The 15,469-nt window shown below is 38.4% G+C and overlaps 1 protein-coding gene across 1 annotated transcript in view; it reads left to right on the forward strand.

Annotated features, from left to right (window-relative positions):
• The window catches only part of HMCN1 (hemicentin 1), a 458,039-nt gene that overhangs the window by 96,030 nt on the left and 346,540 nt on the right, over positions 1 to 15,469 (forward strand). The window contains 1 exon segment of the mRNA XM_059412784.1: positions 9,142 to 9,212. Coding sequence (XP_059268767.1) covers positions 9,142 to 9,212 — 71 coding nt within the window.

Consider the following 15,469-nt stretch of genomic DNA (forward strand, 5'->3'; position numbering starts at 1 on the left):
TTTTTTTTTTTAAAGATATTATTTATTTATTTGACAGACAGAGATCACAAGTAGGCAGAGAGGCAGAGAGAGAGAGAAGAAGGGAAGCAGGCTCCCTGCCGAGCAGAGAGCCCCATGCGGGACTCGATCCCAGGATCCCGGGATCATGACCTGAGCTGAAGGCAGAGGCTTTAACCCACTGAGCCACCCAGGCACCCGATTTTCATCTATTTTAATTGATGACATAAATGTTGCCAAACTGGCTTTATTTTTTTTTTTTAGATTTTTAAAAAAATATTTTATTTGTTTATTTGACACAGAGAGAGAAATCACAAGCAGGGAGAGAGGCAGGCAGGGAGAGTGGGAAAAAGCAGGCTCCCCACTGAGCAGGGAGCCTGATGCGGGGCTCGATCCCAGGACCCTGAGACCTGACCTGAGCTGAAGGCAGAGGCTTAACCCACTGAGCCACCCAGGTGCCCCTATTTATTTAGATTTTAATATTCATTTGATTTTTTTTTTTTAAATGAAGGATAGTTGACACACAGTGTATCTTAGTTTTGGGTGTACATAGATATTTGACCACTCTATGTTATGCTGTATTCACTGCAAGTGTCATCAGTTTTCATTTGATTTCTACACATTCATATCTGTCAGTATTTCCCCTTGTGATTTCTTCTGTTGCGTTGAAAAGGAGAATGTTATTCTTCTATATATCAGATTTATGTTCTAATTTGGATTCAGTTAAATTAATTATAATGGTTATATTAAACCAGTTAAGCCTATTGGAGTTTATTTTACTATATATTACAAAATTTGAATTAAATTGAAATTTTTTTTTTAAAGATTTTATTTATTTATTTGTCAGGGTTAGAGGGAGAGTGAGCGAGTGAGCACAGGCAGACAGAGGCAGAGGGAGAAGCAGGCTCCCTGCCGAGCAAGGAGCCCGATGCGGGACTCGATCCTAGGACGCTGGGATCATGACCTGAGCCGAAGGCAGCCGCTTAACCAACTGAGCCACCCAGGTGTCCCGAATTGAAATATTTTTTAAAATAATCATGTTTTATATATCTTGTCTTTAGATACTAGTTTGTATGTAGGTTATTAATTCTTTTCTAGTTATTATATATTTCTTTATATACCAACAGTTCTGTCTTCTTAGTTATTGATGCTGATGGCCTTTATTGTTTTACCAATTTTCATTATTATAATTGTCCATGTGCTGATCAGAATAAATTTAAGAATATTGTTGCTAAGTATTCTAAAATACTTAAAGCAAAATATGTAAATTACTAAAATACATACAAGCAAAAAAAAACTTTTTTTGAGATTTTTTAATGTATTAAATCCATAAATTATCAGAATGTATGTATTTTAATATTTAGCTTTCTTTTTTATAACAATGGTCTTTTTTTCATAAAAAATCTTTTATACTCTTCAATAAAGAGTATATTTAATTCAAGGTCTTGATAAACCTGGAATGCTTAACGTGTTGCTGGGATTATAAATGAGTATTTCCTCATTCAACCTTCCTAAGTCTGGCTTGTGTGGGTGTCGTCTAGCCAGTTGGAGGCGCCATTATATGAATTGTATAATTTGGTTGAGTCCATGCAGGAATTAAATGTTCTGATATTTGCATTTAAAACTCGCACTATACAAAATGGGGATGGATGGTAAAATCCATGCTAACAGTTTAAACCAGACTTCAGAGAAGCACAAGGAGGAGGAGAAGATCCTTCAGGAGGGATAACCCCCAGACACCCGGATACCCTTGGGCCACGTGCAGACTCACACTGGACCTTGAGGTCCTGCCTCAAGCTGCAGGCTGAGCTCAGCATTTGGCCAGATGGGCTGTGGGATTGCCCTTTCTGCCAGATGTGGGACAAGCACTGTGCTTCAGCCTGCGGTGGGGTCTGGTCAGCTGAGGCGGACATCTCTTTCCAAGGTCCCAGTCTTTGGCAGGCAGGGGTCCCCCACGGATCTTTAAACCTTGGTGCTGAGACATGCTTGGTACCTGTTAGGAAGGTATAGAAGGTTTGCCCCCATGGAGACATGGCTTTCAGCGGCCAGAGCTCCCAGCCCTCGCAATCCTCACATCCAGGTCCCTGCTGGGCTGGATGGTGGAGAGTGTCAGCTATAGAAGCAGGACCAGGATAGGGTAGGGCCTGGGGCATGCATGGTAGGTGGAGGCTGAGAATCTGTCTTCAGAAGTAGTGGCAGGCCGGACCACACGTGAGCTAAGGCTCCAGGCTCAGACTGCATGTTCTACTGTCCCATTGAACTTCACTTACAAAACACAAATTCAAAGATAAGATTATTTCAAGACACATGATTCCAAAGCATTCTCAACAGAGCAGGGACCTCTGAGAGCAGGGCCATGTGAAACTGCACTGGTCTTAAGTCCAGCCATCAGCCCTTTAATTTGAAAGGCACACCCAGACATTTCTGATTCTGCCATGTCTCTCTTTTAAAAAAAGGTTTTTTAAGATATTTTATTTATTTGTCAGATAGAGAGCATGCAAACACATAAGCAGGGGGAGTGGCAGGCAAAGACGGAGGGAGAAGCAGACTCCCTGCTGAGCAGGAAGCCCGATGTGGGGCTCCATCCCAGCACCCTAGGATCATAATCTAAACTGAAGACAAACACTTAACTGACTGAGCCACCCAGGTGCCCTTCTGCTCTGTCTCTTTAAATATATTTGCTCACTTGTACACTTCTGGTCAGTTTGAACTATTTGTTGAATGAATGAATGCAAATATTTAGGGGAAACCATATATATAATATCACATGTATACAGACATATAAATGATTCTATCATATTTTTAGCAATGTCTCTGAGTCCCATATTTTTGCCAATGAAGTGTTCCTTCATAAACATGAGTTTGGATTTCTGAATTATATTTTCCCTGGAAACGTGACCAAAGCACTACATGCATTTGTTTACTTGTGGAAACCATCATGGCTGAAGTTGAGTCTATTCTCTTAAGATGTGGACATTTTCACAATATTAGTAATTCATTTCTTAGGACTAGAAAATATATTTTTTTCTTCAACATTTTACTCCTTTTGTAATTTTTCTTCATCCCTAACAAATGTCTAGATTTATTTGAAAGACCACTAATGCTAAGGAATTGCCTAAGAGAACAACTAAAATTTTGAAATGAATTCTAATTTTATCTTAAATTTAAAAACACAATTCCTTATAAGAATATCATTATTTAAGGGGCAACTGGGTGGCTCAGTGGGTTAAAGCCTCTGCCTTTGGCTCAGGTCATGATCCCAGGGTCCTGGGATCGAGCCCCGCATCGGCTCTCTATTCAGCAGGGAGCCTGCTTCCCTTCCTCTCTCTCTGCCTGCCTCTCTGCCTACTTGTGATCTCTGTCAAATAAATAAAATCTTAAAAAAAAAAAAAAAGAATATCATTGTTTAGAAATTTAAAATGCTATTGTACATTGTATTCATTTTCTTCTTGTTTGCTTTCAGAGTGCCTTAATCACACTGGAAAGCTTATTAAATAAATTTTATGAGTATATTAAATTTTATTAAATAGCTTGACAAAATATTATATCTTTTCTTCTTGGGTATACCTTGTCAATACGTGGGTATATTTTGGGTGTTAAAATGCCATTTTTTAAATTTAGGGTTTCAGGTAAAACTAAGAGTTTGGACTTTGTTGGCCATTAAAATTCCCACACTTGTTTTCACAAGAGTGCTTGCTGCAGCTCGGCTAAGGTCCAGTGTAAGCAATGACATCCTTCCTACTTAATACACCTCAGAGTTCTGTGTCGATTACTAGGGCATTCTTCTTTGCTTCCTGTTCTGAACAGCTGTGTAACATTGCTGAATTCATGTTCACGATTTTTTCTGTATCCTGTTCAGCAGCAGGCCAAGTGAAATGACCCTTGCATTTTACAAATATTGGCTGCAGTTTCGCTAAGTACATGTATTTAATGTTATCATACAACTCATTGTTAAATGAATAATCTCTTTGGATAGTGGAGCAGAATGCTATGTAATCAATATGAGATAACTGGCATGAATTCACCAGTGGCCCAGATTTTATAAAACACACCAAATACATCACTTTATGTCAGAACAATCATTAAGGGCATTTAAGTGGTCTTCAAAATTACCTATTCTCGTGTGAGTAGCGATGTACTCAATTTAACGAGTCCTGAAATATACTTTGGCATTAGCTTAGTTCAAAGTCAGGAAACAGTTTTGTTTTCATGGATTAGATGCAGATCATTTAAAAATGGTGCTGGACAGCAACATTATAACTGAATGAGGATAGGGAAATCTGGGAAGAGTGGATTGTGGATTAAAGTGAAAAGTGAGAGTGAATATAGTTACTAATCTGTTTTTTTGTAGCATTCCAAAGCAGGAAACAAAATAATTTTCATTTAGACAACTTTAATGCTTTGTATAGATCTGTTTACTAGTAACTTGGCACATAGAAGACATTATAATTGATTTGTGTTGAATTGAGAGCATGAATTGAGAGTAGAGTTTTTAGAGCATGGAACATGTTGAGATTCAGTTCATGGGAGGGATTCTGAACAGCCCATGTCCCAGTGCCTGGAATTTCTCTGCTCTAATGCCAGCCTCTGTTAATCTGATGTTCTCTTTGTTCCCAGCTCCTTCCTCATCTCCTCCTTGATACTTTCACTGTGTATTTCCCTAGAGTTCAGGGGTCTCTATTCTCCCTGGACACTGAGAAAGTTTGCTCTCCCTTTCTGTATTACTTGGCTTTTTTCAGGCATTAAATAGACTTTCCGATGTTTCATAGCTTGCTGTAGTTTTCAACAATTCCCATTATGACAAGCTCTGTGACTTATATATATGTTTAATTCTTTTATAATGCTCTACAAATATTGTTTAGTTTATAATGCAGCTAGGGGTTCTCATTTTAACTTTTCACGTATTTATGTGTAACTGTAAATATAAAGCCAAGAACTATATATTTTCTAAAACCAAAGAAATTGGGAATACCATTATCAAATCATGCATGGGTACTGTTTAAACCCGAGCAAGCAGCAGTTTCTTTTCCTCATATTATCAAGAAGCACTTTGAGTAAAGAAAAACCGTAAGGAGCAGAAATCTGTTAGTGGAAAGGAAAAAGGAAGTGAGAAACTGGATATCGATCTTGCCAAGTGAAGCAGTGAAAGAAAATATTACCTTGTGAACTTCTTTCCATTATTTTCTCAAATACAATCCAACAACTGAGATTAAGAGAACAATGGCTGAGATGCTGGAAATAAATCCAACCCATCTGATAAGTCCCTAGGAAACGAGAAATAACAAAATGAGAAGAGGAGACTGCCTTAGGGTTTTGGACACTTTTTTTTTTTTTTTTTTTAATCAAAAATGGTCTTCTGAAGCATGACATATTTCTTATATTTGCAGTAATACATGTTGCCCTAATATTTCTTTTTCCTTAGATTTTATTTGTTTATTTATTGATAGAGAGAGAGTACATGTGTGAGCGGGGGTGGGGGGCAGAGGGAGAGGGAGAGGGAATTTCAGGTGGACTCTGTGCTGAGCAGCTGAGCATGAAGCCTGATGCAGGACTCGGTATCAGGACCCTGAGATCATGACCTGAGCTGAAACCAAGAGTCCAGTGTTCAACTAACTGAGTCACCTAGATACCTGCGATTGTTTGTTTGTTTCTTTTTTAAAATAAGCTATATGTAGAAAATGGTATCTATTGATTATGTATTCATAACTTGGTTGAAGTGAAGAACAAAACATTTGGATAATAGGGAAGACTGAAAACCTTCTTGGTTGGCTAACCAGTGTCCTATTGATCATGTCCCATGGATGTTAGCTATAGCATGGAGGTTTCATGATGTAATGAAAAGAGCAAATAATAAAAGATCTGAAGGCCTGGGTTTAACCTTTAACCTTTATTCTTTTTTTTTTCTTTATTATTCTTTGGTCTATTAAAGATCATTTCCAAGCATTCAGTAATAAAGAATTCTGGATATCGTGTGCATCAGATTAGGCATTCAAACATGGCCTGTCTTGCCTGTGGTCCAGAAGAAAGGAGGAGAAGGTTGGTAGTAACAATCATCAATAGAATGGAGATCTTGGAAAAAAGAACAGCTGCACATGTTGCTCTGTGTAGAAAACGTTTTCAGATATCTTAGCTTTTTTTTTTTTTCCTACCACCAAAGTTTTCAAGTTCATCTTCCCTGGACAGAGTTGTACCTGCTGGATGTCCTCAGAGGCTTGGCAGGGGATGAAACCAACATGAGCAAAAAGGAAGAGAAGAGGACATTGCTCATAATACAACTGGCACAGGGCTGTATGAAGCAACGAGAAAGACAGGAATGGAAGGGAGGAGGCTGATTTTGCCGAACAGTCATTACCATGCAATTCGAAAGAATTGGAAAGGATGCTTACAATTGGAGGGATACAGCAGTTCAGCAAGCCCTCACCTCTCTTTGAGTATCTCTCATAACTGATAAAAGATTTATCTCCACTGTTCAGTGTAGTTTGTAAAAAGGCTTATTAATGAACTGCAGGAGGGATTTCCTATCTTTGTTGAAAACAAATTGGTATTTGAGTCTATGGATATAAACGAAGGCTAATCAGTCCTCTTATTTTAATAGCAGTCCTTGGTCTCCACTTTTAAAGAACAGTCATATATCCAGGGCTAATTTTTAAAATCTTATTGTAGGAATTTTCTTGTATGGGTGCCCTCTTTAGTCTTATGTCATTGCTTTCCTCTAGTACTCTTTGTATTTCTTCCTAAGTCTTCAGCTTTGAATTCCAGAATTATTTCAGTATTCTGCCATGTAGGAACATAGACGTTTGGCTTGACAATGTTGCTGACAATTTATATGTCAGGGTGTAACCGTCTGGCATATTCTTTGCTATTTTGCATTCCTTTGCAAAGTATGCCTTTGTTTAGTCTTGAGGGAGTAGGCTTCTCTGATTTTCCATACACTTGGGACAAGACTTTCGCATAACTAATAACTGTTCTGCTTGGTATGGAATGCAGATGTTTGCATTTTCACCCAGTTTCTCCAGTTGCTTCTCCATTCCTTTTGCATACTACAAGGTGTCTAGTCTAATCTGTGATGAAGGATGCAGGCATAGTTTTCATGTGACTTCTAAGAAAAATTACAGGGGTTATGGCAGACAAATTGGGCTTCCTTTCCAATTTACCTCATTCTAAAATCCTACAGTCTGTTTTTGTATTATATTTAGCACATTATAGAAGGCCTAATTAATTATTATCCTTTGAAGTCATAAAGGCATTTGTCTAGCAGTGTGCTAGAAAAATGTGTTATAAAAAGTCAGTGTTAAATATTTTTATGATTTTGTACTGAAGTTGCTTATTGTCATTTTGAATACAGCCTGTATCTTCATTAGATAAAATAGATTTTCATCCACCTGGGAATTTAAGGTGATATGTCTGTGCACGTGATACTCTGATGAATTTTAATCCTGTATTCCTTAAATAGATGAATGTTTCTTAAGGAAGTACTCGATACCTTTATAGGCCACTTTCCACTTGTCTATTTTACAAGTTGATGGTAGGGGCGCCTGGGTGGCTCAGTGGGTTAAGTCTCTGCCTTGGGCTCAGGTCATGATCTCAGGGTCCTGGGATCGAGCCCCACATCGAGCCCCACATTGGGCTGTCTGCTCAGCAGGGAACCTGCTTCCTCCTCTCTCTCTGCTTGCCTCTCTTGCCTACTTTTGATCTCTGTCTGTCAAATAAATAAATAAAATCTTTAAAAAAAAAGTTGATGGTTTTTTTTTTTAAGAAAATGATCTTTGTGGATTAAAATGTTTACCACAGACATACTGTATCCTAGGAAAAAAATATTGTCAACTTAACCCACCCTGGTATCTGGGCTTTTTCTCTTCCCCTGACTTTAGTCCTGCGGTGAGGGTGGCAGCAACCACAAAAGTAATTATGTTGGTCAAAGTCAGCTCAGGAGAATGGTGATAGTGACAGACAGCACCCCCAGCCCTGGGGGAAGGATGTGGTAGGGACAATATCCTCAACTTTTAATGTCCTAATTTCAGTGCCTCTCCAAGTTCTTTTTTTTTTTTTTTTTAAAGATTTTATTTATTTATTTGACAGATGGAGATCACAAGCAGGCAGAGAAGCAGGCAGAGAGAGAGGAGGAAGCAGGCTCACTGCTGAGCAGAGAGCCCGATGCGGGGCTCGATCCCAGGACCCTGGGACCATGACCTGAGCCGAAGGCGGGGGCTTTAACCCACAGAGCCACCCAGGCGCCCGCCTCTCCAAGTTCTTAAAAACCCTGTGGCATTCCTTTGCAGTGAGGCGGATGGAGCTAGAGTGTATTATGCTAAGCAAAATAAGTCTATTAGAGAAAGACAACTATCATATGATCTCTCTGATATGAGGAATTTGAGAGGCAGGACGGGGATGGGGGAAGGGAGGGAAAAAGTGAAACAAGATGGGACTGGGGAGGGAGACAAACCATAAGAGACTCTTAATCTCAGGAAACAAACTGAGGGCTGCTGGGGGATGGTAGGGGAGGGAGAGGGCAGCTGGGTGATGGGCACTGGGGAGGGTGTGTGCTATGGTGAGTGCTGTGAACTGTGTAAGCCTGCTGATTCACAGACCTGTACCCCTGAAACAAATAGTACATTATATGTTAATAAAAACGAAACAAAACAGAACACAAAAACCCTGTGGCATTGATGTTCATTTGTTTTTATGTTGTTTAATGTTAAACTTTTAATTTTCAGCTAATTTGGACTTATAGGAAAGTTGCAAACAAATTTAGTGGAGAAAACAGAATTATAGGCTGGGTAACTAATTAATGTAGAGTCCAGCAACAAAATAGGTATTCAATAAATATTCACTAACCAGTGAGAGTACAGAGGGACTGACAGGGACTGAACCTGGGGTCTCCTGACTCTGTCTTATGACATTTTTCACTGTCCCTCTGAATTTCTTAAAGCTAAAAATTTACGTAAGCATGATTTCTAGCAAAATCTAAGTTATTCGTTGGTAGCTAGCTATAAGCTGAGAAAAAGTCTGTTGTTTTGCTGGCTAAATGTTTCTTATTCATAAATAACCATATAGTGTGCAGAATGAAAGACATGTGAAAACACAATAAAGTCTTTAATGCTGTTGATTACCATTTATTCACTGGTGTTATTTTTATCTTCATAGAAATTGGCCCAGTGACAATTACCACAGATCCCAAGAAGTTTCAATATGAACTCAGAGAACTGTATGTTCAGGTAAGTGCTTGCTTTCGCTTTTTCAGTTTGTTTTAGGGGAAAGGAAAAGCATGAACTTTTATCTGATTTCCCTTATTTTTAAATCTGATAGAAGTCATTGTTGACTTCTAAATTCCAATACCACTTCTTTTTCTCACTTCTCACTTTCTTACTACTGCCTCTCTTGCGTGCTGAATAAATTGAACAGTAGATGTGGGAGTAGGGCAGATTGGGTTCACCTTTATCGATGAATCACCCATGGCTGTTGTCATGCAGCAGTAGCAGATAAAAGAAGTTTTGACAGACTATTTGGCCCTCTTAGCCCAAGATATTTACTATATGACCCTCAACAGGAGTTTACTGAATCCTGCTCTCAGGGAGTCCCTTCACTGAGATTCATAAGGAACAGTTAATTCTTTCCCCTTAATGGAAATGGTATAATTAAAATAATTTTTATATTGTGTGCTATAAATCAACTCTATAAAATTTTTGACCCTAAGTATAATTTGGTTATGAGAAAAGAAGAATAATACTGGTTTAACTGTTATTCTGAAAACAGGACTTGGAGATAGGGTTAGTCTGTACTTTCTCCTTAGTGCTGCTCTGAGATCATTGCTAAATCCATTCATTAAAAAAACGACAAAAACTTGCTCTTTGAGGCTGCTTCACTATGCTATCCTCCATGGATGGTCTCTGCTGCAGTCATTTCCAGACATTTTGACCACTCCCCATCATTCCTATAAGCTTCTGGTACCTGGCTCTTTGGCTACGTTTCCTTTTCAGGGTTGCCACTATTCCAGGGACTTCAGCATTTATGGGAGTGACCTGTCAGAACCTTCTCCCCCTCAGTTCCTTGACCTGCTAGTCATCCTCAATAACCTGTTCTTTCCTTTATCTCAGTCTTCCATGCACTTTCTGGACCTTATCATCACGAATCCATTCTACCTCTCAAATCACGCTATTTCAAGCATTAGAGCAACGGCAACCAACTGTGCACCACACTTGTTGGCACAATTGTTTACAACTGTTCTTTACCCTCACTGACCCCTGTCCTGTCGTCCTGTCTCCCAGGCCATCAGACCATCAGATCTCTCCTTTTCTTCTTTCTTTCTTTCTTTTTTTTTTTTTATTACTTTCCCCCAATCTAGCTCAGAGTCCTATCATTTTAAAAACACACATTTTTCTTTCTTGTTCATTGCTTTTCTGTTCAAAAGGCAAACCTTGTTCCCCTCTGACCCCAGTGGTCTGCATTATTCATGCTCGTCCACCAGTGGTCAAGTGCGGTTGAAGTCTAACAACAGGGCAGGTTGTTGATTCCAATGTAAATACAAATCCATCTATCTCCACTAGACTCTAAATACTCCCATGATCTTACTGTGTTTATTGGTCAATTAATCTCCCATTTTAGGATACCTGGGTGGCTCAGTAGGTTAAGGCTCTGCCTTCAGCTCAGGTTATGATCCCAGGAAATTGGACTCCTTGCTCAGTGGGGAGACTGCTTCTCCCTCTGCCTCTGCCCTTCCCCCTGTTTATGCTCGCTCTCTTTCTCTGCCAAAATAAACAAATAAGATCTTTAAGAAAAATAAATCTCCTGTTTCTCCCAATGACAATTACAGACCTTGTCTACTATTTTTAAACTTTCATCCCCTTACCCTTTTACGACTGGCTACTTCAGTGAGTTATCTACTCTGAGCAAGTGACCGCACTTACTGTTTCAAATACAGGTACATAGAAATGGCAGCCCTCTCTTCCTCATACCTCAGATCCACTGACATCCAGTACCCATTCTATTCTCATTCTTTACTTGATCTCAACTCTTTGGCTTTCTCAGGATCCTAGCTCTCTCAAGCTATTTCTCTCAGCTGCAAAAAAGCTCCCATTTAGGGGCGCCTGGGTGGCTCAGTGGGTTGGGCCGCTGCCTTCGGCTCAGGTCATGATCTCAGAGTCCTGGGATCGAGTCCCGCATGGGGCTCTCTGCTCAGCAGGGAGCCTGCTTCCTCCTCTCTCTCTGCCTGCCTCTCTGCCTACTTGTGGTCTCTCTCTGTCAAATAAATAAATAAAATCTTTAAAAAAAAAAAAAAGCTCCCATTTATTCTTTTTATTTTTTTTAAGATTTTATTTGTTTATTTGACAGACAGAGATCACAAGCAGGCAGAGAGACAGGCGGGGGTTGGTTTTTAACTTTCTAAATGTTTTCCATATCAATTGATTTCTATTTCTGTTGGTACTGCCCTAGTCCCAATTACTATATCTTCAGTCTAAACAAATTTTAAAAAAAGCTTCTAAGTGATTTTCCTGCATTTATTCTTGTTTTTATTTTCCAGCCTATTCTCTATTCTGTAAACAAAATGATCTCAAAATACATTTCTGAAATGATCTCGAAATACATCTATGCATATTTCCCCCTAATATTCTCTACTGTCATCCCCACCTCATCAAATTCTTCCCATGATTTTGAGTGACCTGAGATCTGCCTCTGTTTCAGCCTTCGATAGAGCCACTCTTTGCTCTGGGCTTGGGCTCTGTCTTAAGGGGCTCCCCTTGTGTGTATCCTCATCCATCTCCCAGTGGCATTTTTGCACATGCTCTTCTCCTTGGATGGAAAGTTCCTATCCTACATCCTGCCTTCAGTTCCATGTTCCCCTAACCCGATTTGAAATCCTGTATTCCAAGTCTAATCTTGAGTACCACTTACTCAGAGATCCTTCCTGTCCTCCAGGCTAGGTCATATATTGCTACCTCTCTCCATTACAAAGTAGTTGGGATTTCACACTGAAGAACCATGTCTGATTTAGTCATCATTACCCTAGTAAAATGCATGACATATAGAACATGCTTACTCTTTGATAAAGAAAGAAAGATTAAATATACCAACCGAGTCCAAGTTGAAGAGTTGAAATTTAATACTTTGAAGTTGAAGTTGAAGAGTTGAAGTTTAATACTTTGGTTTCACTATTGGGTGAATGACTTGATTTGTAACTGTGTATGTAACTGTGCATGATATGAGCATAACTGGGGGATAGGGTGAATAAGTCAAAGCTTGGCATTACAAATATGTATTCAGGCATGTGCCTGAATTCTTTTATTGTGCCTCTATCATTTTTAAATTATACACTAAAATAAACTATATTTCATGAGAAATCTCAATAGATTTCCATAGTTATTCCTTGGCTCTTTTTCTCTTTTACTAAATTTATTCTGATTATTTTTTCCACTAATAATCCTCCATTTCCTTTCTCTTATACCATGTCATTCTTTCAGTCTTTTCTTGATACTTACTTAGAATTTACTTTTCTATCACTCAATATAGCAAATTCTTTGCCACTTTAGGTGTCCAGATCCTCTGAAAAAAATCTTTTTTTTTTTTTAAGATTTTGTTTATCTGACAGAGATCACAAGTAGGCAGAGAGGCAGGCAGAGAGAAGGGGGGGGGGAAGCAGGCTCCCTGCTGAGCAGAGCTTGATGTAGGGCTCGATCCCAGGACCCTGGGATCATGACCTGAGCTGAAGGCAGAGGCTTAACCCACTGAGCCACCCAGGATCCCCTGAAAAAAAATCTTTCCATAAAAATTTCCATCCTGTACATGAATTATGGGAATTAGAAATTGTACTGCCCTGGTTGTTAAAATTTTTATGTTGCTTTATTCTGCTATGAACTCCTGCGAGCAAGAGCCTTGTAGCTCTCATTGGGCCTCTTGATCCATCCATGGGGTAACTGGTATATGCACTAGAGTAGACTTAAATAGATGTGGAATAAGTGGATGTTATATGAGGCTAGCCTCTTTTAAAAATACATACTTAACAGTAAAAACTATATATAATATTATATTATTATATATTAATTATATATCATTGTGTATTATGTAGAATATATAATATATATTATATATATTCCTTTACACTCCTTGACCCCTGTCCTGTATATGTATTATATATATAATATATTATCAATATTATAATTACACAATATTATATAAATATAATAAAAACAAATATAATTTAAACTTACTTGACAGTACAAAGAATGACTTAAAAACCCAGTTATCAGTTTTCATTACATAGAGATTCAGAAGGGCCAAGGAATGGAGATTTCTAGCTGATAGAATGTTAAGAAAGGATTTACTGTACTCATTTTTTTTTCCCTATGCAGAAGTGCAGCTGAGCTGTATTCTTTAATATCTGGCTAGAATGAAAATCCCTACATTCTCAATGAGGCCTGGCACTGGCACTTCCTGACTTCCTGCCTCTCCCTTTCTTTTGTTCTGAAGGATCTTCAAGGAGTATGCTTACCCTCTGTGCTCCATTTGTCTCCAGGGTGAAGGATCAGGATTTCTAGCTCATCCTCCATTGATTCCCTCCCCAGAGCAGCACCTCTGGAATTGCGCCTGACACAAGCACTCCGTAGGGTTGTATCATGTCTCTGCTCAAAAAATTAATCTTTCTTTTCTTTCCTCCTGGAATGAAAGCTGATGTACATTTTTCTGGAGGTTTTCTTTGGTCTGGCTATATCTTATGGGGTTTATTTTTGCATTGTCTTGGGATCCAAGAGGATGCTTAAGTAGAACAACCAGTTTGGGAAGAAAACAAATATTTACTTTTGCCCTTTATTCAACATTGGGCATTGTTACAGGCATTGTTACATTTTAAATGAGTGGCAAGATTTTTCATTAAGTAAGGGTCAGGTATGAAAAGACTCAAGGCTACATCATCGCTTAACCCCTAATCTGAAGAATATATTTTGTTTTCTCATCAGTGTTTGCTTAGAGAAAATTTTATTATTTCATAAGTCAATCCAGAAGCTAAACTCCACAAATTTCATGAAATTTTAGCATGAGATACTAAATTTTGTTTTGTACATAATTTCCAGACCCCTCTTCAGTTCTCCTTCTACCATTTTTAGTGACGCCCTGAAAATCACTGGTATCATGAACAACAAGAATTGCTGTCTTCTTAAAACTAACTTAGCTTTGGGTGCCTGGGTGGCTCAGTTGTTAAGTGTCTGCCTTTGGCTCAGGTCATGGTCCCAGGGTCCTGGGATTGAGCCCCACATCAGGCTCCCTGCTCAGCAGGAAGCCTGCTTCTCCCTCTTCCACTCCCCCTGCTTGTATCTCCACTGTCTCTCTTTCTCTCTGTCAAGTAAATAAATAAAATATTAAAAATAAAAAACTTAACTTTTAAAAATTTTTTTAAACTTACTAATTTTTTGCATTTTTAATAGTTTTGAAAAAAAGAAAAGTAAATTTAGTTTTAAGTAATTTAAATAATTGGCTGTTAACATTACACTAGACTTGGCTATTTTTTTAATAGAGGTATAGGTAACTTGAAAAGCAATTTAAAATTTTCCAAAAAAAACTTAGAAAAAAAAATCACTAAATTTAAATCATTAAATTTATAACATTATTTTCATTTTCCTTTGTTATCTTTCATTTGGAATACAAGGGAGTAACTTGAAAAGCATCTGAGCTTTCTCTCTGGGGAAAAGAAGGGAAGACAGATGTCAACAAATGGTATTCAAATCACAGAGCTTTGGGAATTAGTATCCCTGTAAATATGCAGTGCAAAGTCCTGTCTAAGGTCACATTCTTTATAGAAAACTCTAAACCTTTTTGATTTTTAGAAAATGGTATCGCAGCAGTATGCTTTAAAGCCTTTTATCTATATCTTCTTCTTAAAAATATTTTATTTATTTATGGGGGGGAGCAGAGAGAGAGGGAGAAACTGTCCCCTCCCCGCTCTGCGCCACCACCATGGAGCAGGAAGCCTGACTGACGCTGGGGCTTGATTCCAGGACCTGGAAACATGACCTGAGCAAGTTGCAGATGCTTTACCAACTGGGCCACCCAGGCGCCTCCTATCTATATATTTTGTTTTTGTTTTTGTTTTAAAGAACAAAAAGAAATTAGTCAAACAGTTGAAATGTAAAGAAAAAGAGGTTTTACAATAATAGAGTTATTGTAAAAAAAAAATACTTTTTTTTTCATATAGATAGTTGGTACCTAAAACGGGAAAGCTTCATGTTCCCTTTGCAAAGTCTGTTAGTAAAATTGACCTTAAAAAAAGCAGAAATGAGAGTAAAAATGCGTAGAGCGGCATCATCACATATCAACAGGATAGTCAGGAAGAAGATTACTATTGCAATTCTTTAATAGAAGCAGAAGTATAAATAGGCAAACTGTAGCAGGCTGAAGTTAAGAGGAAAAAGTGTTTTGTTGCTGTAGTGTAGGAACAGTTGATGTCAGGATTAATACTTGCAAAGGAGAGTATGAGAAACATGGCCAG

Source organism: Mustela nigripes, chromosome 10, assembly GCF_022355385.1.
Source record: "Mustela nigripes isolate SB6536 chromosome 10, MUSNIG.SB6536, whole genome shotgun sequence".
In the NCBI taxonomy this organism is placed as follows: Eukaryota; Metazoa; Chordata; class Mammalia; order Carnivora; family Mustelidae; genus Mustela; species Mustela nigripes.